Source organism: Hemiscyllium ocellatum, chromosome 6 (genome assembly GCF_020745735.1).
Source record: "Hemiscyllium ocellatum isolate sHemOce1 chromosome 6, sHemOce1.pat.X.cur, whole genome shotgun sequence".
NCBI classification, from domain to species: Eukaryota; Metazoa; Chordata; class Chondrichthyes; order Orectolobiformes; family Hemiscylliidae; genus Hemiscyllium; species Hemiscyllium ocellatum.
This window is the reverse complement of record NC_083406.1, coordinates 108,190,051-108,212,739: the sequence shown is the minus strand read 5'-3', so window position 1 is coordinate 108,212,739 and position 22,689 is coordinate 108,190,051. Positions and strand designations below refer to the sequence as shown.

The window sequence follows — 22,689 nt, the reverse complement described above, 5'->3', positions numbered from 1 at the left end:
CCAAACTTGCGCCCACACCTCCACACTCACTTCCCTCCAAGGCCCCAAGGGATCCTTCCATATCCGCCACAAGTTCACCTGTACCTCCACACACATCATCTATTGCATCCGCTGCACCCGATGTGGCCTCCTCTATATTGGTGAGACAGGCCACTTACTTGCGGAACGCTTCAGAGAACACCTCTGGGCCGCCCGAACCAACCAACCCAATCACCCCGTGGCCCAACACTTTAACTCCCCCTCCCACTCCAACGAGGACATGCAGGTCCTTGGACTCCTCCACCGGCAGAACACAACTACACGACGGCTGGAGGAGGAGCGCCTCATCTTCCGCCTGGGAACCCTCCAACCACAAGGTATGAATTCAGATTTCTCCAGCTTCCTCATTTCCCCTCCCCCCACCTTGTCTCAGTCGGTTCCCTCAACTCAGCACCGCCCTCCTAACCTGCAATCCTCTTCCTGACCTCTCCGCCCCCACCCCACTCCGGCCTATCACCCTCACCTTGACCTCCTTCCACCTATCCCACCTCCATCGCCCCTCCCCCTAGTCCCTCCTCCCTACCTTTTATCTCAGCCTGCTTGGCTCTCTCTCTCTTATTCCTGATGAAGGGCTTATGCTCGAAACGTCGAATTCTCTATTCCTGAGATGCTGCCTAACCTGCTGTGCTTTGACCAGCAACACATTTGCAGCAATTCCAAAATAGGCAGTTTTATCTATATAACCAAATTTTCAATCTAGTAATGCTCAGTTACTATATAGGTAATGGATTAAATACCAGTTAGTCTAAAAGTATGTTAGAACAAAGAAAAGCTAACGTTAATCTCAATCTGGAGCTGACCAGTCCGTTGTTTTTAATTTTTTTGTATCGTGGAATATAACATCATGCAAGAAATGTTTTAAAATTTGCAAATGCCTTTTTAAATGCATGGTGATTTGATTTACAGTGATAATTTGGGCATGAACAAACTTTCCAACTGTGACGGTAAATAGATATTAAGCATAATTATTAAGTAACTTCAGACGGTTGAAAAGAATATATTTTGTTCTATAATTTTTTGTGTGTGCTTTCAACAGTTCTCTTGAGGAGCCAAAGATGATAGCTGCTTTGTCAGGAAAGCAAGTGGGAAAGCATGTTGTTCATGTGGCCTGTGGAAGCACCTACAGTGCAGCTATAACCTCAGAAGGGGAACTGTATACATGGGGAAGAGGAAACTATGGCCGGCTTGGACATGGTATTGATGCAATTTATCTGCTGGAAATTCTATCCGAATTGTAAAAGATGTCGAGCATATTTCATCTTTAGATCATGGGTATTGTAGTAAACTGTTCTTTGGTTTGCAAATTACTATATCTTTGCTTTGGAATTGTCTGAATCAGAAATTTTTGATTATTTTCAAGTTCCTAATGATGTTGAAAAGCTTGAGATAAATTCTCCTTATTTTACAAAGGGATAAATGTTTATGAACATTTGTTCTTTTCATGATTTATCTCTACCCAAATTGTGAGGAGGCAGTACAACTGAATCTCTAATTTTTGTAAATCCCTGTAGCTTGAGACTTCTGAGATGCACCTTGGAAAAGTGCTGACTCTTTGCAACATCTTTGTAGATTCTTATTGCAAATGTATTTGATTTTTCTGAAAGAAATATCTGATGGAAATCTTGGCTCTTCATATTTAGAGTTTCATCGATGTGTGATGAAACATATTAGCTGTAACAGAATTGAAAGGACACCATATACTAACAATTTTGACTGTTTTAGTTTTTACTGCATTTGATGAACTGAAAATGTTCACCTTTTCTTTTTGAAAGTTTTTTTTGAACCAAATTTTCATTTCTTCCAAGTTCTGCTGTAATCAGTGAAAAGAAAATGTGTTCTATTTTTAAACCTTAAACTTGGTAATCTCTGGTCTTTCCAGGGTCCAGTGAAGATCAGACTACACCCATATTGGTGACTGGACTGAAAGGATTGAAAATTATCGATGTCGCATGTGGCAGTGGTGATGCCCAGACTCTAGCAGTGGCTGAGAATGGTAAATGATAAAGATTAACTTGCAGCACTATTTAAGTTAAACAGAAACTGTACTATGTAGATTGCAGAGGTAGGAGTTAATGTGCTAACATGCAAATTCAAAGCTGAAGTACCGACTTTGTATGGAAAGAGTGATCCCTAATTGGAATACTCTCCTAAATAGTATTGTTGGTCAAAAGACTGGGATTGTTCATAGGAAGCTTGGATGCAGTATTGTTTAAAAAATAATAGGCTGGTTGTCTTTCCTCAGGTTATTGGTATTTGATATCTCAAGTTTAATCTCTGCAAATGAAGAAGGGGGAATGTTTTAATTGTAAATGTATTTGTGATATATGACTTATTGAAGGAAGTTATATTAGGGGAGGTCAGGGATCCGGTGATTTATGGGGAGGCGATGGCCTTGTGTATTATTGCGACACTATTAACCCAGAAACTCAGCTCTTGTTCAGGGGATCTGGGTTCAAATATCGCCATGGTAGATGGTGGAATTTTGAATTTTAATGAAGAATCTGGAATTAAAGGTCTAATGATGACCATGAAAGCATTGCTCATTGTTGGGGGAAAAAGCCATCTGGTTCACTTGTGCCCTTTGAGGAAGGAAATCTGTCATCCTTACTTGATCTGGCCTAAATGTGGCTCCAGACCCGCAGTAATATGGTTGACTTTTAACAATTAGGGATGAGCAGTAAATGCAGGCTGAGCCAGGGACACCCACATCCTGGGTGTGAAAATTGTCTGCCATCTTAGTCAAACATGTGAAATGCAAGATGGCCAACAGTTGAAAAGGAAAAGAAAATACGAGGAAGTCTTGCCTTCAGAGATTAAGTGCAGTGAGAATATGGGCAAATACAGCATGGCAATGGTATGGGTGTTTTCACTGCAGCAGGTAGCACAGTCAGCACAGTTGCTCTGACGCTGTACTAGTAATCTAGAGGCCTTGGCTAATAATGTATTCCAGATATGATTTTTCTTGGCAGTTGGGGAATGTAAATTAAATTAATTTAACTAACCTTGGAATAAGAAGCTAGAATAGTTTTTGATTTAGTAATATCCTTTTTGAGTAAGGAAGACTGCCATCCTTACCGGGTCCAGTCAATACGTGACTTCAGGCTTACAACATGTGCTTGACTGTTAACCTTTTCTGAAGTGGTTCAATAACCACTATCTTTTTGAGGGTAATTCTCAAAGGAAGGTCAATAAATGCAGGTCTTTCCAGAGACCCCGTAATCCCATGATTGAATGTACCAAAAAGAACCGTGGCAATTTGATCACTATTTAGGGTGGTGTTTCATGTCGCAAATTACTATTTGTGTTTGTGCATTATGTTATATCATCTGCAAGAAGCACTTCTGATTTTGATCAAGTGTGGTATTTCATCTTCTAAAGGTTAGGTCGTTGTATGGAAGGAGACATTTTTGATGTGATCTATTATTGTACAATTGAATTGTTCTGTTCATAGCAGCAATTTTGGCCTACAAGAAGCTACAGTACTTATGATAAGGAAAGGTTTGAGACTGGAGTATCTCCTTAGCTGTTATGTACTCATTTTAGCTCTGGTATCCTTGTACAATAAGAAAAATTTTCAAATTATTTTGAATGAATAATGTTTTATCAGTATTGCATTATTTCAAGATCCGTCTGGAAGATTTATTGAGCGTTTTGTGTCATTTTAAATTTCTGTACAGGTCAAGTATGGTCCTGGGGAGATGGTGACTATGGAAAATTGGGCAGAGGTGGCAGTGATGGCTGTAAAACCCCTAAGTTGATCGAAAAGCTCCAAGACCTTGACATTATAAAAGTACGCTGCGGCAGCCAGTTTTCCGTTGCAATTACAAAAGATGGACAGATTTACACCTGGGGAAAAGGTGATACCCAAAGACTTGGACATGGAACTGAAGAGCATGTGCGATATCCAAAATTGTTGGAGTGTCTTCAGGGTTAGTATTATTTAGTCTCTGCTTATCTCCTGCTAAATCGAATTTCTCATTCATGACTTTGCTGCTTTTTAAATTAGACTATTCCAGTGGTCTGCTGGCTGGTCACCCTATATTGTCCTTCCATTGCCTTTAGCCTAACTCAAAGCAAATCTCAATTATCCCTCACCCCTATGATCACTGACCTCCGTTAGCTCCTGCTTTGTCATCTCCTCAATTATTTTTTATTTGTACACTTTTTCCTTATTTTCAGCTCCCTCCATGACCTCACTTTTCTATATTTCAATAACTCTCAGCCTTGCACCATACAAGCATATTATTTAAATAGGGGGAAATTGCAGAACACTCTGCAATACAGAGAATTGGTATCCTTGGACCTGAATCACTAAGTTAGTTTGTAGGTAAATCATAGAATCCCTCTTGTATGGAAAGAGGGCATTTGACCCATCAAGTCTATACTGATTCTCTGAAGAGCATTCCACCTAATCTCACTCCCCTCAACCTACCCCTGTAACCCTACATTTCCCGTGGATAATCCACCTAACATGTGCATCCCTGGACACTATGTAGCAGTTTAGTGTAATCAATCTACCATACCTGGACATCTTTGGACTGTGGGAGGAAACCCATGTGGACATGGGGAGAATGTGCAAACTCCACACAGACAGTTGCCCCAGGTAAGAAACGAACCTGGTCCCTGGCACTGTGAGGCAGCATTGCTAACCACTAAACCACTTTGCCGTATAACACAAATGAATATTATTGGTTATTGCCAGTGGGATGGAATATAAAAATATACTTTTAGAGTATTGATGAGACCTCAAATAAACTACTGCATTCAGTTTGGGTCTCTATTTAAGAAAGGACATAATTGGACATTAGAAGCAGTTCAGAAGATTCACTTAACTGATTCCAGGGCTTTGGGTATTATATTGATGAAGAAAGGCTGGGTAGGCAAGGCCTGCACCCATTGGAGTTCACTAAAATAAGATGCAATCTTGCTGAAATATAGAAGATCCCAAGGGACTTGATGGGGTGCATTTTAAAAGAAAGTTCACTTTGGGTATATGAGAGACTAGAACAAAGGGATGTAGTTTAAAGTAAGGCGATTTTCCATTTATGATAGAGATGAGGAAAAATATTTTCCCTCAGGGTCATGAGTCTTAACCAGAGAGTGGGGGAGACATTCAGGGTCAATTAATATTTTTAAGGCTGAGGGAGGCGCATTCTTGGCTAATAAGGGAGTCAAAGAATATTGAGATAGGCAGGAGCATGGAACTGAGGCCACAGTTCGATCAGCTTGACCTTATTGATCACAGAATTATTTCAGTGCAGAAGAGAAGGCCACTCCAAGAGTCATGCCTACACTAGTTGTATTATCCAGTCCATCTCTATTATCTAATGATCTTCTGACTTTTTCCCATATCCCTGCACACCAATTCTATCCAAAATGGCATCTAATGCTCTCTTGACACAAACTGGTCTCCATTACACTTCCAGGCAATGCATTCCATATCCTAACGATTTGCTGTGTGAAAAAGTTTGTTCTCTGATTACCATTGCTTTGTTAGTACATCATTTTAAGTCCATGCTGTCTTTTTCTTGTTTTTTCACAAATGGAAGCAGCTTCATCCTAAACAATTCTGTCCAGCTTGCTCATGAATTTGAAAACCTCAATCTGATCTTCCCATAACCACCTTCTTTCGAGGAAGAGCAATCCCAACTACTTCACTCTGTTGAATGGGAGGGCATGTTCAAGGGGCCAAATGGACTGCTGCAGCTCTGAATTCCTATGTTTGTGGACTTTACTTTTCTAATTTGACCTCCCTTGCACATTCTGTTCTTATAAGTTTCAGTATTAAAGTTAATGGTTTCAGCTGTCAGGGCCCTGAACTCAAGAGTTTTGCTTCTCATGCCCTCTGTTTCTCTCCTCCTTTTAAAAACTGGCTCACTTCAGTAAGTTGTTGGACACTTGGTCTTAGTTTTCTTTTCATGTCTTAGTTTTCTTTTCATGCCTAAGTTTGTTTCAGCATCATGGTTGGTTGATCTTCTTAAATACAAGTTGCTGTTGTTTCTCTGAATCTTCTCAAAATTTGAAAATAAACCTTGCGTTCCCAATGGCTAAAGTAATCAAATTGTTGAATGACTACATATGAATAATCCAGGTTCATGCCATGGTTTGTGCTGCCTTATCTGATTGCTGTTCTGTTATTCCCATTGGAATTTGAGTGCATTGAATGAGGGAAGCATGTCAGGCTGTTTCGTCACTAATTTAAAAACCTGTTGTTTCAGTGAGCTCTCGACGATCAGTGACTCTATAAGATCGAAGTATTCAGTTTTGAAAATTGCTGATTATTAGTCTGCAGAATCCCAGGGACTTTGCAAGAAGTTGTTTGCAAGGAATAATTGATGATATAGCTTTGGGAGGCCCCTTGGAGAAGAGTGACCAAAATGGAATATAATTCTTCATTAAGATGGCGAGTGACTTAGTAGCTTCTGAGGCTAGGGTCCTGAATCTGAATAAAGGAAACTAAGATGGTACAGATGCGAATTGGCTATGATAAATTGGGATATGTTACTTAAAGAGATGACGATGAATAGATAACAGAAAATATGTAAGGAGCACATGGATGAACTACCTAGCAAGGAAAATTCAGGATCATATTAGAGCCGAGGAAGGGGCAGATTTGAGGATTGAGAGAAGCTTAAACTTCACCAATGGAGGACAGAGGAAATGATAATGTGGGGCAGAATAGAAATGAGGGTAAGTTTATGGCAACCATACAGTCTGAGTATAAAAGATTCTGTAGATACGTGAACAGAAAAAAATTAGTGCAAACAAATGTTTGTCCCTTACAGTTAGAATCAGTAGAGTTATAATGGGGATCAAAGTGATGGCAGATCAATTAAATACATATTTTGGTCTGTCCTTAAAAAGGAAGATACAAATAAAATCTGAAAGCTGTTGGGAATCACAGGAACCAGTGAGAAGGAGGAACTGAAGGAAATCGGTATCGGTAGGAAGGTGGTGTTGGTGACATTAGTAGAATTAAAGGCTGATAAGTCCCTAGGCCCAATAATCTACATTCCAGAATAAATAAAGAAGCGGCTTGGAGAAATGGTGGGTGCATTTGTGGTCATCTTTAAAGTTTGTACAGAGACTGGAATAGTTCCTCCAGATTGGAGGAACCCACTGTTTAAAAAAGGAGGTACAAAGAAAACAGGAAATTACAAACCGGTTAGCCTGGCATTGTAGTGTGGAAAATTCTACAATCTATTATAAATGATTGAGGAGCAAAGCATTTGGAAAACAGTGACAGGATTGAACAGAGTAAGCATAAATTTAGAAAAGGGAAATCCTGCTTAAGAAAATCTACTGGAGTTTTTTGTGAATGTTAATATAAAATTTATAAGGGGGAGTCCATGGATGCAGTTTACTTGGAATTTCAGAAAGCTTTCTCTAAGGTCCCACAGCGGAGAATAATACTAAATTAAAGCACATGGGATTGAGTGTAGGATATTGACATAGTTAGAGAACTGATTAGCAGACAGGTAATGGAGTCAGGGTAAACAGGAGTTTTTCCGAGTGGCAGGCAGTGACTAGTGGGGTACTGCAGTTATACTGCACACTGCTATTCACAATATATATTAGTAAATTAGAGGAGGGGCCATCTCCAAGTTTGTAATTGACATGAAACTGGGTGGGAGTTTGACCTGTGGGGAGGATACAGGTATTCATCAGTGTGACTTGGACAAGTTGAGTGAATGGGCAAATGCGTGGCAGATGAAGAATAATGTGGGTAAATGTGAGGTTATCCACTTTAGTAGGAAAAATAGGAAGGCAGATTATTAACTGGTGATTAGCTTGGGAAGTAGGGAAATGCAATAAGAGCTGTGAGTCCTTATACATTCATCACTGAAAGTAAACATGCAGGTGCAGCAGACAGCGAAGAAGGCAAATGGTATGTTGAGTGGATTCATGTGCAGTAGCAGGGATGTTTTGCTGCAATTGTGCAGGGCCATGGTGAGACCACACCTGGTGTATTGTGTGTAGTTTTGGTCTCCTTATTTGAGGAGGGATGTTCAGCCTATGGATGGGATGCAGTGAAGATTTACAATGTTCATTCCTGGGATTGCAGGACTGATGTATTAAGAAAGACTGGATCAGTTAGGACTGCATTCATTGGCATTTAGAACAGTGAGTGGGATGTGGATCTCACAGAAACCTATACAATTCTAACAGGGCCAGACATGGTAAATACTGGAAGGATGTTCCTGATAACCAGCGAGTTCAGGACTGGGAATCATTAGTCTAAGGATTTTTAGTTGCTCATTTAGGACTAAATATCTTCAACCAGAGAGTGGTGATCCTGTGGAATTCTCTGCCACAGAAAACAATTGAGACTACAGTAATGAATATTCTCAAGAAGGAGTTAGATCTAATTTTAGGCCAAAGGAAATAAATGGTATGAGAGAAAGCAGGAAAAGGTACTGAGTTGTATGGTCAGCCATGATCATATTGAATGGTGGGGCAGGCTTGAAAGGCCAAATGACCTACTTCTCCTAGTTTCTATTTGCTGTATTTCATGGGAGTAGGTGAATCCAGAAAACAGATGTCTGTTTTCCACATTACATTTGTGAGTTTGCTGACATTTGTTTTAGCTCCAGATTCATAGATCTGGGGTAGAGGAAGGGGAAAATCTGCCAAGGATTGTCAGAAGATCATTTTAAATCCCAATCTTCCCACTTATATGATCTTATGCCACTATTCAAAGTACAGGGGCATTTTCCTATTGGTCTAATCAACATGCATTCCTCAACCAATATTAAACAAATATCCAGTCATGTATTTTACTGATGTGTGTGAGACTTTGCAGTGTGCAATTTGGCAACTATAGTTGCTGACATAATCAGTGACTATTTTAAAAGGATTTAAGTTGTCAGGAAGTGCTTTGAGATAGTGATATTCCTTTTCAGTTGATTTTCGATAACCAAAAGTTCTAATTTTGCAACTAAATGTTTTGTTGATTCTTGTAGAGTAGGAATTTTGATGCAAATCTCAGATTTATTTTCTCAATTAATGATTGCAAAATTCTGCTTGTATAGATTTTTTTGGTTCTACTGGAAACATTGACTTGGTTCAATCTGAAACACTTATTTCACATAGTATGTTAGTTGTTGACTTGAACAGTATTGCAAAAGAGAGGGGAAACATCTGGCCTTTTCTGAGTTTATGATTCAATTTGCAGCTGGGTACAGAGCCTAACCAAAAATTAATTTGTGAACATTTAATCAGACACCGGTTTGTGATGCGTGCATTGCTATTTGAATTACTTGTACAAAAATATACATTCTGATTTGCAAAAGCAGAGGCAGTTTTTAGTACGAATTCATTTTTCTGTCTTGCCTAATGTATGTTTTTGAGACTTATTAGACACTAAAGGAAAGTTGAACAGGGCTTTAGGGTGTTTAATATGTACAATTATTATGACTCCAATTCCATTTGAACGTCCATATATTCATGTAAGCACACTTACATTTACATATTTGTTCAGATGCAAAAAGTATTTGCTTTGTAGGTTACTTTGTTTAATTGCAGGTAAAAAAGTGATTGATGTTGCTGTTGGATCCACACATTGCATGGTCTTGACTGAAGATGGTGAAGTTCATAGTTGGGGCAGTAATGATCAGTGTCAGCATTTTGACACTTTGAGGATAACAAAACCAGAACCAGCTGCACTGCCAGGCCTCGATACCAAGCACATTGTTGGCATTGCTTGTGGGGCTGCTCAGGTAAAAAGACATTTGTATTTCAAATGTATATCTGCCTCTGTGTCTCTCAGTAACATGTTCTACAGAAATTGAATTTGCACCCTATTTCTTTCTTACTGTTGGATTTCAGTAATGATGAAAGCATGATATTTTTCTGTTTGTCTGTCTATCATTTTTATTTCAGAAAATTGTTTCCATACTTGCCATTCAACCTGTTCCACAAGTAGTTAAACAGAGTCTGTCCATACTCTTTTTTTTGTCAAAACCAACTCTAGCCTATGGCCCATCATAGAAAGTGGCAACCTTAAACCTCAAATTTGAATTTGATGCTTCTCTTAAAACAAAAATCTGTATTTTTTGAGTTGCTTTTAATTGGGTTTTTATGCCCGTTTAAGGTGAGAATCTTTTTGTCAAAATTGTTCTTCAAAATGGGGTGAAAATCATTGAATCAAGTTTTTGCTTTCTCGTGCCAATTGTTTTCTGTTTATGGTTTTGAACTTCATTGAGTCACATGAGAGATGGGCTGCATTTCTTAGATTTTAACTGAGTGACCACCATCTTTATGTCATGATTTATTGTTAAATGTCAGTATGTTATTTGCCTATTGAGAGCATCATGCCTGAGCCGGTTATGTCCTTGGCTAATGTGCATATCATCAGATTAGATTACTTACAGTGTGGAAACAGGCCCTTCGGCCCAACAAGTCCACACCGACCCGCCGCAGCGCAACCCACCCATACCCCTAACGTAACACTATGGGCAATTTAGCATGGCCAATTCACCTGACCCGCGCATCTTTGGACTGTGGGAGGAAACCGGAGCACCCGGAGGAAACCCACGCAGACACGGGGAGAACGTGCAAACTCCACACAGTCAGATGTTTTAATACTCTCCGGCTGATGGATCTGTTCCCTACTTGTGGCTTTTGTTTTATCGGTAATGAAACCTGGTACCTTCCTGGTTCCTTTAGTTCATTTGAACTCAGTAAGACAGCCGAGGGTGATTTGGGTTTTGAGTTGCAAAAGTTACTGACACGTAAAGCTGACAGTATTAGAGGCATAGTTTGGCTTTATGTATGAAATTATTTTCTGTTGCTTTAGAGCTTTGCTTGGTCTTCGTGTTCAGAATGGTCAATTGGCCTTCGTGTACCTTTTGTTGTGGATATTTGCCAGATGACTTTTGAGCAACTGGATTTGCTATTGCGGCAAGTATGTGAAGGAATGGATGGCACTTCAGACTGGCCTCCACCTCAGGAAAAAGAATGTATGGCCGTTGCAACACTCAACCTGCTGAGACTTCAGGTAATGACATGCCTGTACCTTAATCAAGACCTGTGTGTTTCAATTCACCAGTTTAACATTTTCTTCATGATAAAGGTAGCCCATTCAGACTGAAATTATTCTAATACAAAAGGCTAGTTGAATTCGCCACAAAATTGTTTTTTTTTGTAAAATTCTGTTCCAATCCACTCGGAGGCAAATAACATTTTTTAAAATTGGTTGAGTTTCTCAGTAGCTGACACAGAATTTCAGGGCATGATTTCTGAGAAAATCAGGCCTGGCAACATCAACCAAGAAAGGTCAAGAGTGGAATTGCGGGAAATGGGCTAGACTCTGTTACAGAGAAAGAAAACCAGAAGCATTGTTGTGAAATCTACTATTGTTGGAATAGGTGTGAGAAATTGGAAGAATGGAATGGCGTCTTTGCAGGAAACAGGGTGTGAGGGCATGTCGTCGAGGTAGCAGTGAGAATGGTAGGTAGACAAATCTTAGTAGACAGCTTATTTTCAGAAATGGGAAGAAATCAAGGAGAATGGAGACATGAATAGGAAGGGTTTAGATGGATATAGGCCAAATACTGGCAAATGAGGCTAGATCAGTTTAGGATATCTGATTGGCATGGACAGGTTGCACTGAAGGTCTACTTCCATGCTCTATAAGACAAGGGAAAAGCCAGAGTTGCAACAGATAAAGCTGAGAGAAGATGGAAATTGGAAGCAAATTAAAGTTCTCATTGTGAATGAGAACTTTGAGGAGCTGGGATACAGGCTTGACCAGATCAAGATAGATGAAGTTGATGGGCTGGAAATTTTGGAAAACATTAAGGTTGATAAGTCCCCAGGGCAAGATCAGATTTAAGCTAGGCTGCTCTGGGAAGTGAGAAAGGAGGTTGCTAAGCTGCTGGCGAAGATCTTTGCCTCCTCACTCTCCACAGGAGTCGTACTGGAGGATTGGAAGGTGGAAAATGTTGACCCTCTTTTCAAGAAGGGTAATTGGGAAATCCCTGGCAATTACAGACCAGTCAGTCTCACATCTGTGGTCAGCAAACTTTTGGAAAGAATTCTGAGAGGTAGGATTTATGACTATTTCGCAAAGCATAGTGTGATTAAAGGCGGTCAGCATGGCTTTGTGAGGGGCAGGTCATGCCTCACAAATCTTAGAGTTCCTTGAGGAGATGATAAGACGGGTTGATGAAGGTTGAGCAGTGGATTTGATGTATACGGACATCAGCAAGGCGTTTGACAAGGTTCCCCATGGTAGGCTCATTCATAAAGTCAGGAAGTATGAGATACAGGGAGATTTGGCTGTATGGATTCAGAATTGGTTGGCTGACAGAAGGCAGAGTGGTTGTAGATGGAAAGTATTTTGCCCGGAGGTCAGTGTTGAGTAGGGTCCTGCAGGGCTCTGTTCTTGGTCCTTTGTTCTTTGTAGTTTTTATAAATGACTTGGATGAGGCGGTTGAGGGGTGGGTTAATAAATTTGCAGATGACACAAAGGTTGGAGGTGTCGTCAACAGTATCGAGGACTATTGCAGGCTGCACTGCGACATAGACAGGATGCAGGGCTGGGCTGTGAAATGGCAGATGGAGGTCAACCTGGATAAATGCAAAGGGATGCATTTTGGAAGGTCGAACTCGAATGCTGAATATAGGATTAAAGACAGGATTCTTGGCAATGTGGAGGAACAGAGGGATCATGGTGTTTAAGTACATAGATCCCTCAAAGTTGCCACTGCCAAAGTTAACAGGGGGATCAAGTTTAAGAGCCGCGAGGTTTTGCTACAGCTCTACAAGTCCCTGGTGAGACCACACTTGGAATACTGTGTCCAGTTCTGGTCGCCCTACAATAGCAAAGATACAGAGGATTGGCGAGGGTGCAAAGAAGGTTTACCAGGATGCTGCCTGGACTGGAGGGCTTGCCTTATGAAGAAAGGTTGAAAAAGTTCAGATTTTTCTCTCTGGAGAGGAGGAGGACGAGAGGAGACCTGATCAAGGTATACAAGATAATGAAAGGAATAGATAGAGTCAATAGCCAGAGACTCCTCCCCAGCTCATGGTTTTAAAGTATTATGGGAAAGGAATAGAGGAGATGTCAGAGGTAGGTTCTTTACACAGAGAGTTGTGAATGCATGGAATGCGTTGCCAGAGGTGGTGGTGGAAGCAGAGTCATTAGGGATATTTTAAGCCACTGCTGTACATGCACATGGATAGCAGTGAATTGAGGGGTGCGTAGGTGAAGTTATTTTATTTTACATTAGGATTAACCCTTGGCACAACATCGTGGGCCAAAGGGCATGTTCTGTGCTGTACTTTTCTATGTTCTAGGGAAAGCAGATGAGAACAAGTCATGGCACTGATAAAGTCATGAATATACTGGAAAAAGAGCTGTGGGAGGGGCCTGAGTTGGATTGACTCTGAGTATTCTACATACATCACCAAAAATGAGTGTATCTTGGGTCCATCTGGATACTCAAGATAACACCTCTGACTTGGGAAAGTGAGATAATGGACAAATGGTAAATGAGAACACAAGCTCAGCTAGACGAAGGAGGATGATAGTGGTGGATGGGAACTGTTTGAGCCGAAATTTGAGGGTGATTGAGAGATGTCTCGGGGTGTCCTGTTAGCAGATAAATGTATACAGGCAGGAATTCTCTTCTGTTCAATGGACATTTTCACCTATTTCCAACTTCCTCTCTCGAGCTGGATCCCTTCATCTGATTTTTTTTCAGAACTGTTGGTGTATCAGCCAAACTAACCTGTCTCTCTCTGAACACTCTGTACTCCATTCTCTTAGGTCAAACCCTGACTTGTTTTTAATTGAAACTGCCAGGAAGAGTGGTGCTGTTGTCATCTGGCATCCCAGCCCCAATCTTGTCAAGGCTTGGTGCCAGTTCTCAGAAATTCCTTCCTATCTCCCCTGGATGTGATCTCACTGCTGAGCATTAAACCATTATTTTGAGGCCTAACAATGATTTCATCTCCTCTGAAGATCTTCCCTCTTCAGCTTTCCATCTTATAGTTGTCCTCCCCCTGCCCCACCAAACCACTTACAGCTGTGTTCTATCTTCTTCCTAAAATCCACACACACAACTGTCCTGATAGATCCATTGACTCAGCCTTATCCTGTCCAACTGAGCTTATTTCTTGTTGACCTGTCTGTTTTCTGCTGTTGACCAGTCTCTTCCCACCTACATTTGGGACTCTTCTGACTCCCTTTGTCACTTCAACAATTCAAGTTTATCTGCCTCTAACTGCTGTCTATTTTCTGTGGATATGCAGTTCCTCCACACACACACATCCCCCATTGGAACAGTCTGAAGGCTCTCTGGTTCTTCCTTGAATGTTTTCTGTTTTTATTTCTGATCTGAAATATTGAACTTTATATTCACATTTTAAGCTTATTTTTCTACTTTCTTTTATTGATTTTAGATTAAGCTGCTGGCTGATTTTTAAAAAAAAATTCAGGCTTGAACATATTGCTTTGTTTGTAGACAGTGGGTCCCCTGTGTATCACTTCTCACAAGGGTAAATGAGTTGTGTTTTTAACTCAGCTAGGCTTTAAAATGGCTGTCAGTGTAGCTATTAGCGCACTAAAGATTGTTCAGCAGTGCTGCCCAATCACAGAATCACATCTGACAGCAGATGTTTAGTTTCACATTTTGCAAGTGTGAGCTGGTTCAGTGTTTGTCTTCTGCCTATTATAAAGAACTGAAGGAACGTGCTGTTCGATTCATTCGACCATGTGATGTACAGCTAATGTAGCTGATATAGTACCAGCAATAAAATTCATTCATGTATATTCATACGTTTGCTTAATTCTGTTGTCAGCACAATTTTTGAACTGATAGTCATATCTTTTTGGTGTCAAATACCACTCACATAGTCATTTCACAAATGCTGCTTTCCAATCAATCAGCACCCTATTTCTTCTGTGGTATTGTCATGATGTTTTGAAATTTGGTATTCTTGCACTTGTCCTGGTTAGTGCGATACATAAACCTATGTCAGCATATACTTTTCTTCAGTAATTTCAAGTTTTGCATGAACAAGTCTAAATATATTATTTCTTTTTATTTTCTATTCTAGCTACATGCAGCTATTAGCCATCAAGTTGACCCAGAATGCCTTGGTTTAGGCATAGGAAGTGTACTGTTGAATAGCTTGAAGCAGACTGTGGTGACTCTTGCCAGCAATGCTGGAGTTCTGAATACAGTGCAATCATCTGCACAAGCTGTGTTGCAAAGTGGATGGTCTGTGTTGCTCCCCACAGCAGAAGAACGAGCCAGAGCTCTTTCAGCATTGCTACCTAATGCAGGTAAGCCTGGAAGTTTTTTTCTTGTGTGATGTTGGCCCTGAAAATGGGAAACTATCTGTTCCAAAGCAGTAGGTCTTGAAGTACAATGAAGCCCTAACTATGTACTTCAACTCCAAATTCAATAAATACCCATAGGCCTTAACTGAGAATGTTTCTAATTAGTGCTGAGCTTTGTTGAGATGTATTCTTTTAGACTGACTCCATTTCCGTGTGTAAAAGCCCAGTATCTAACCACCGTGAAGTCCACTCTGCAAGGACATAAAATTGCAAACGTGTTGTGCATATTCAGCATTAATTTCATTTTATTGATCATTAAGTTTCAGGGAATGAAATGAATGTAAGTCCAGGCCGTCGATTTATGATTGATCTTTTGGTGAGCAGTTTGATGGCAGATGGAGGCTTAGAGTCGGCACTGAACGCTGCAATTACAGCTGAAATCCAGGTAAAAATGAGCATTATGTATGGAGTATCTCTGTATTCAGAGGTGGTTTCAATTGTTTTCTGAATTTAGGGTGTACGTTTGCATTGACATTGTTACTTACCTAGAAATTCAGAGACCCATTGACTCATAAAAGGAGTTAAGAGTTCAAATCCTAATGTGATGGAATTTAAGCTTGAGCAATTAAGTCAATCTAGTATTAGTAGTGGTGACCATGATTGCCAGAAAACCGGTCTGGTGCATCAGTGCTCTTTTAAGGGATGATATCTGCCATAATGACCCAATTTTGCTTATGTGACTCCATACCCACAGCAATGTGGTTGACGTTTAAGTGCTCCTCTGAAATGGCTCAGCAGTTGTAATTGGGTAGGTGGTTTATCAGTTGGTTTGAACAGTAGGTGCTAGCCTTGCCAGTAAGCTCATATTCCATTTATGCATTTTTAAAAATCCACAGGACAAGAGCTTTTGTTTTTGTTTTTCAATTTGAAACTTGTCATGGAACTGATGAAAAGATGGATTAACACATCCAAACAGTAGAATTAGTGATGACCTTTTAATCATTGCATATTTTTCTCCATAGCGTGTTTAGTCCATTTCTTTTGGAATGCTTTTGTTGCAAAACTAACTTTACCATGTTTTCCCCTTCAACTTTGCTTTTGTTCGACACTAATCACTTATCTCTCTTTATTCTGTCTCTTACTTCAGTTCGATTATTCTTCCACCTATACCTCATGATTGTTGTTAATCAAGTAACTGTCTAAATTTGCTGTAGCAAATGATTTTTATCAGTATTTTAATAGGAAGGAGTGGTCTTTTTCAGGTTGGCAGGTTGTTGTGAAATGCTGCAAGGATGAGCGCTGGTTTCTCAGCCCTTTACAGTGTATATTACTAACTCAAAATTTGTTCATGTTGGTGGGAAAGTAAGTTGCAAGGAAGGTGTGGAAACTGCAAGCTGATATAGAATGGTTAAATGAATGAGCTAGAGCTTTGAAGAAGACACAGTGGAGAGAAGCGTGGCATTATTCATTTTGGCAGAAAAGCAGAATGCTTTTAAATGGTAAGAGACTGAGAAACATGAGTGTTAAGAGAGAGTTTGGTGTCCGTATACATGAAACAAAAGAATTAACATGCAAGTATGGTAAGCAATTGAGAAGGCAAAATGGTATTTTGATCATAGTTGTTGTGCTACTATTGTGCAAAGTTTGGTGAAACTACACATGGAGTGATCTTGTGAAGAAACTTAAATGTACCTTGTTTTGGGAGCTAGGATTTTAAGAGAACTTTACTGTCTGTGTTGGAGTCGACGTAGCAGTCAAAGATGTTTCGATACAACTAAAGTGTTATGATTAGCCTTGATGAGTTTTGGGGTTTGGAGTCTCATTGCAGTCTCCGGAGTAATTGGGAGTGGAATATGAACCAAGTGTAGATGGGAGATTGAAGTTCAGAACATTTTTATGGAATATATGTAAATATTTTCTTCTAGCCATCTAAAAGGGGTACGATTGAGGAGAATGGACAAGGTGAATAGAAAGCAGCTGTTGACCCAAATGGAAGTGTGAAAACAATGGAGCATAGCCTTAAGGTGAAAGGCAGGAGTTTAGAGGGGATTTGAGGAAAAGAAAATTCAACCTGATGGAGTGGGAATTTTGAATGCACTGCTTGGAAGGATAGTGGTGTGAAACCTCACAACCTTTAAATGTTTTTGAATGAGCACTTGAAATATTCTAATATTCGAGGCTATGGGGTAAATGCTGGAAAGTGGGACTCGTGTTGCTTTTGTCAGTGCAGACTCGATGGGCCAAAGAGCCTCTTATTTACTGAAAAATTCTGAGAAAACATCAAGTTAACTGTAAATTCAAGTAGAAAACAACAGTCTGGCATAGTTGGAAGCAAGAGAAACAAAATTAATGTTTCAGGTTGATAGCCCAGATCTAAAATGTTAACTTTGTTTCTCGCTCTACAAATGCTATCTGATCTGCTGAATATGTCCAACATTGTATTTTTAGTTTAGATATTTGACATTGTGGTAAATTGACAAATACATTTCAAACAGATGGGTTTCTCTTGATGATTGATAATGAGCAGCAAATTTGCAATTCCTGTGTTCTTCTGAATAATTTTGTTTTAGGACATAGAAGCAAAGAAGGAAGCCCAAAAAGAGAAGGAGATAGATGAACAAGAAGCCAATGCTTCAACACTCCATCGGAGCAGAACACCATTGGATAAGGATCTCATTAATACTGGCATATATGAGTCTTCTGGGAAACAGAGCTTACCACTTGTTCAACTTGTACAGCAGTTATTAAGGTACTGGTAAAATTCTGTTTTGTCTTTTCATCGTTTTGCTCGCTGTGCAGAGCTATATAAGCTCAAATGTGGTCCAAGAGGCTTAGATCATATTCCTATACTTCTCCCAATTTGAAAAGATGTTGAGAAATTTTAAATTGGTTCCAGGTCAAGTAACATCTCAGTGTTGGCTGATAGATGGATAGGAGGAGTTGTGAAGAATAGAAATAAGCTAGAGTTGACCGCTGTCTAGATTCCTATGAAACCTAACACTGTGCTTTCAGATGTTGTTGAGTGATGATATATTGATCAGAAACAGTTGTGATGATGTGAAGGTACCGGTATTGTACTGGGGTGGACAAAGTCAGAAGTCACATGGTTATAGTCCAACAGGTTTATTTGAAATCACAGGCTTTTGGAGCATTGCTCCTTCGTAAGATGAAGTGAGTGTGGGAAACAGTGGTGTTTCAAGGATGGATCCTTGGGGGACACTAATAATGGTGCAGCAGCAGGAAGTGTAGCCATTGTAAATGTTTGTTTAGCTACAGTTAAATAGATCAGAATGGAACTTGGTCCCACTTGAATGGGAATGAAACATTTATGGGAGATCGTGTAATCAACCACATTAAATGCTTCCCACAGGTTTATCAGATACATTAAGAATTGGGCTTAGCTGTGATACTTTGTGTGAATCCCAACCCTGTGTATGAATGGTATCTGTTGGTAAGATGATGGAAAACATCTAGTATCCGGCCAGCATCTTAGAAAGTAAACATGAAGAAACAATATTGGAATGTAAAAAAAGGAAGGGGAAAAAGAAAACCGTGTAATTAACAAAAAAAAGTATTTATCTTTTATTTTTAAAGAAACATTGCATCACAGAGCATTGCTAAATTGAAAGATGTCACACGGCACATTTCTTCTTCTTTGGACCATGAGCACTTCAATCCGGAGAGGTCAGCTTCTTTGGATCTGTTGCTGCGATTTCAGCGTCTGTTAATCAGCAAACTTTACCCAGGTGTAAATTTCAGTTATGAGACCAATGGATACAGTGAGTAAACTTCTAATAAACTTCTTTCCTCCTCAGTTCAGCTAATCAGTTAATGTGATGCAAAGCTAGTTTCTGGGTCAATTATCTTGATTGAAAATTACTATTAAACTTGTATTGAATTTGCATTAAAGCAGTAATAATTCAAGTCTAATTTAGTTTGAAGAAGGTGATGGTAGTTTTCTCAACTCTGCCGTTGAATCAAGGAGAATGCAATAGAATTCTGTACTATAGTTGAATAGTTACAAATGATAGACATTACTTTAAATTCTGAAATGTTTTAGATTAATTCAATACAGTTGAAGTTGGTAAACTTTATGCTCTCTTTTTACAAGAATGTTTGGTTTTTTTCTTTTTGCTTTTTTATAGTTATTCTTTGACATTTATTAGCCTAAACAGTAATTACCATTCCATACTTTTGCAGGTCCTGAGCTTTTGGGAGTAGGTTCGTTGCTTAAAAAGTACATTGCCCTTCTGTGTACGCACATAGGGGACATTCTGCCAGTGGCAACCAGCATTGCTTCAACCAGTTACAGGCATTTTGCAGAGGTGTCTCGTATTCTTGAGGGCGATTTGACAGGTAACACGTGTAGTGATGTGGTTTTGGATGCATCTTTTCTCCGTGCTTCTGAAGAATGCAATTGTACAGTTTTGTCGTGTGTGTATAGTTACTCCACAACCTGTCAGATTTTCCAGCATTTTTTCTTGATTTACTGTATGTGTAGCATAACATTTGAACAAAATAACTACCATGATGTTGAAATGTGGTGGAGTGATAGTATCTCAACTTCTGAGCCCGGAGGATAGTGTTATGGGTCAATAATTCAATGATTTATATCTAAAATTCAAAGAATGAGAGTAATGTTTAAAAAACAATCTGGATGTAAAACTCTGATAGCAGTATAAATGACTTAGTCTTGGCATCCTTCTGAATAAAAAAAAAAGTTGGATTGTAACATGAGCATGGTTCGAGAACCCCACTTTCATAGTTTCTGTGCATTTGCTGCAAAGGAAGGCAGTGGGCTGAAAAGATGCAAGGTTTGTTGATCCCTGTTCTCTTTGGGCCCTCTATCCTGCTGGGAGAAAGTAAGGTCTGCAGATGGTGGAGATCAGAGTCGAGAGTGTGGCGCTGGAAAAGTGCAGCAGATCAGGCAGTATCCGAGGAGCAAGAGAATCGATGTTTCGGGCAAAAGCCCTTCATCAGGAACCCTCCTGGTGAAGGGCTTTTGCCCAAAACATCACTTCCTCTATCCTGCTGGCTGAGCTTTATTTTGCCCTGGCTCTATCAGGGCCCCTTCAGACTGTCAGGCTTCCGCGTCACAGTCATCAGTTACCTGTCCCAGTTGTCAGTGCCAGTGACTAGTGCCTTTTTTTTAATATAATGAAACCTGTGGTCATTTGCTGTTCTGTGTGTATATGTGAAATAAACTAAAAAGCTGCAGTTATATAGATCAGTCCTAGTGAAGAAAGAGGTCCACCTTACATTTTTTTATTAGGACATAATGAGAGTTGGTGTGGACTGGTGTGGACAGTGATGCCTTGGTATTACTTATCCTCACTTTCTTGCTGCATTTGGATTATTCCGTAATTTATTCAGATTTTCTACTTTTGGCAAGACTGTACTTTCTTCTGTGTTTTTGTAGAGGTAAGACTGCCTCATTAGGTTGTGTACAGGGACTGATATGGCTGCCACACTATGCTTTCCAGATTCTTCTGAAGTGAGAGAAGAATAAATGCTGCTGGAACATGTAACACAAGCTAAAAATACTAATTTGCAGGTGTACAGTATAGAGGCCAAAACTTGCACATGGCACAAAACTTGGAACTATGGTAAATACTAAGAAGGATAGTGATAGACTGGAGAACAGGCTGGTGAGGTGGGACAAAATTCAATGCAGAGAATTGTGAAATTATGCATTTTGGGAGAAACGATGAGGGGAGACAGTTAAAACAGCATCAACTCATGCCAAAACGTATAACTTCCAAGATGTGTCTCTCACTATTTATTCCACGTAGACCTCTGGAGATATGCTGAGAAAAATAAACTGAGGTTCTTTGTGTCTTCACTATATAGGAAGAGTACTTCGTGATAAAACCCTATTTGATACATTGATTCTTGTTTATATGTGGCAAAATGTCATAGAGTCATACAGCACGGAAGCAAATCCTTTGGTCAACTCATTTGCACCAAGCAGACATTCCAAGCTGACCTAGTCCCATTTGCCAGCATTTGGACCATATCCCTCTAAAGCCTTCCTATTCATATATGATTTGGAGATGCTAGTGTTGGACTGGGGTGTACAAAGTTAAAAATCACACAACACCAGGTTATAGTCCAACAGGTTTAATTGTGCTTCCAATTAAACCTGTTGGACCGTAACCTGGTGTTGTGTGATTTTTAACTTTATTCATATGCATCTAGATGGCTTTTAAATCTTGTAATTGTACCGACCTTCACCACTTCCTCTGACAGCTTGTTCTGTACATGCACCATCCTCTGCATTTAAAAGAAAAAAAAAATTACCCCTCAGTTCCTTTTTAAATCTTTCCCCGACCACCTTAAACCTACGCCAGGAGTATAATGTTTATGTAGGGGATTAAGTATTTGAAAGGATTTCAAGCATGTTATTAGAGTTTGACAGTTCAACAGAAGGCCTGGAGAACACTGCTTGTCAAAATTATTTCTGGAGTGACAATCAGATCTCCGTATAGTCCAGATGGAAATTGGCTTTCCCTTACATACACTTCATGTTCTGCCTCCTTTCCCTCACTGATGAAAATGGGAACTGTTGGAATGAGAATGAGATTTCTGTAGGTGGGCCCCACCTGCTGGTTTTAAGGGTGTCTGCAGTCCCTCAACTCCATGAAAATTTAGCTCAAATATGTTCCCATTGGTGAATGAGTGTCTGTCTATATAAGGTGATTTGCAAAAGAACCAACGACAATACCAAAAATGTTTGCACTAAGTGGTTTGAACTTAAAAAAAGCACTGCCTGAGTGCATAGTGAGGCACATACCATCAGGGCTTTCAAAAGAGAATTGGATACTTATGTGAAGAGAGAGAACGTGCAGAGCAGGGAATATGAGTAACAACAGTCCGCTTTTTTGCAGAAAGCGGACATGACATCCTGAATGGCCACCTGTGCATTAACCAGTCTTTCATTCTGTGGAAGTGCAGTATTTCATTTAACTTCTCATCATTTGAACCAAACTGCAGAAGTTTGAAACAACTTTTTCAATGAATTGATGCAAAGGGCTAGATCTTGAATGATATCTTTTGCAATTAGACAAAGCAACAGTGTTGTTCAAAACCCATGTCATAGAGATTTGTACCATTGTATTAGTTGAATTGATTGTCAGTAACTTCTCGGCCTGGTCTTGCATATTCAGTAAATATCATTTTAAGCCATTGTTTTCAGTTATTCAGATGCCAGATTTTTCTACTGGTTCTCTTTCTCTTTGAATAGATCCACTTAAGTATTTTTTTGTAGTGCTGAGTTTACACTCACAAATACCTTGACTATTTTATGGTTAACTGTCCATCAGTTCAGATTTTTAATTCTGACTGAGCAGTCAAAAATA

At 39.7% G+C, this 22,689-nt stretch overlaps 1 protein-coding gene across 5 annotated transcripts in view; it reads left to right on the top strand.

Moving 5' to 3' along the window:
• herc2 (HECT and RLD domain containing E3 ubiquitin protein ligase 2) overlaps positions 1-22,689 on the top strand; it is a 238,785-nt gene that overhangs the window by 66,461 nt on the left and 149,635 nt on the right. For all 5 annotated transcript variants that reach the window (XM_060826247.1, XM_060826244.1, XM_060826246.1 and 2 more), the window contains exons 12-21: positions 1,076-1,233; positions 1,919-2,032; positions 3,717-3,968; positions 9,565-9,758; positions 10,838-11,038; positions 15,106-15,334; positions 15,652-15,776; positions 17,902-18,080; positions 18,926-19,110; positions 19,532-19,687. In XM_060826247.1, the coding sequence (XP_060682230.1) occupies positions 1,076-1,233; positions 1,919-2,032; positions 3,717-3,968; positions 9,565-9,758; positions 10,838-11,038; positions 15,106-15,334; positions 15,652-15,776; positions 17,902-18,080; positions 18,926-19,110; positions 19,532-19,687 (1,793 nt within the window). The remainder of the gene's footprint in view (positions 1-1,075; positions 1,234-1,918; positions 2,033-3,716; positions 3,969-9,564; positions 9,759-10,837; positions 11,039-15,105; positions 15,335-15,651; positions 15,777-17,901; positions 18,081-18,925; positions 19,111-19,531; positions 19,688-22,689) is intronic.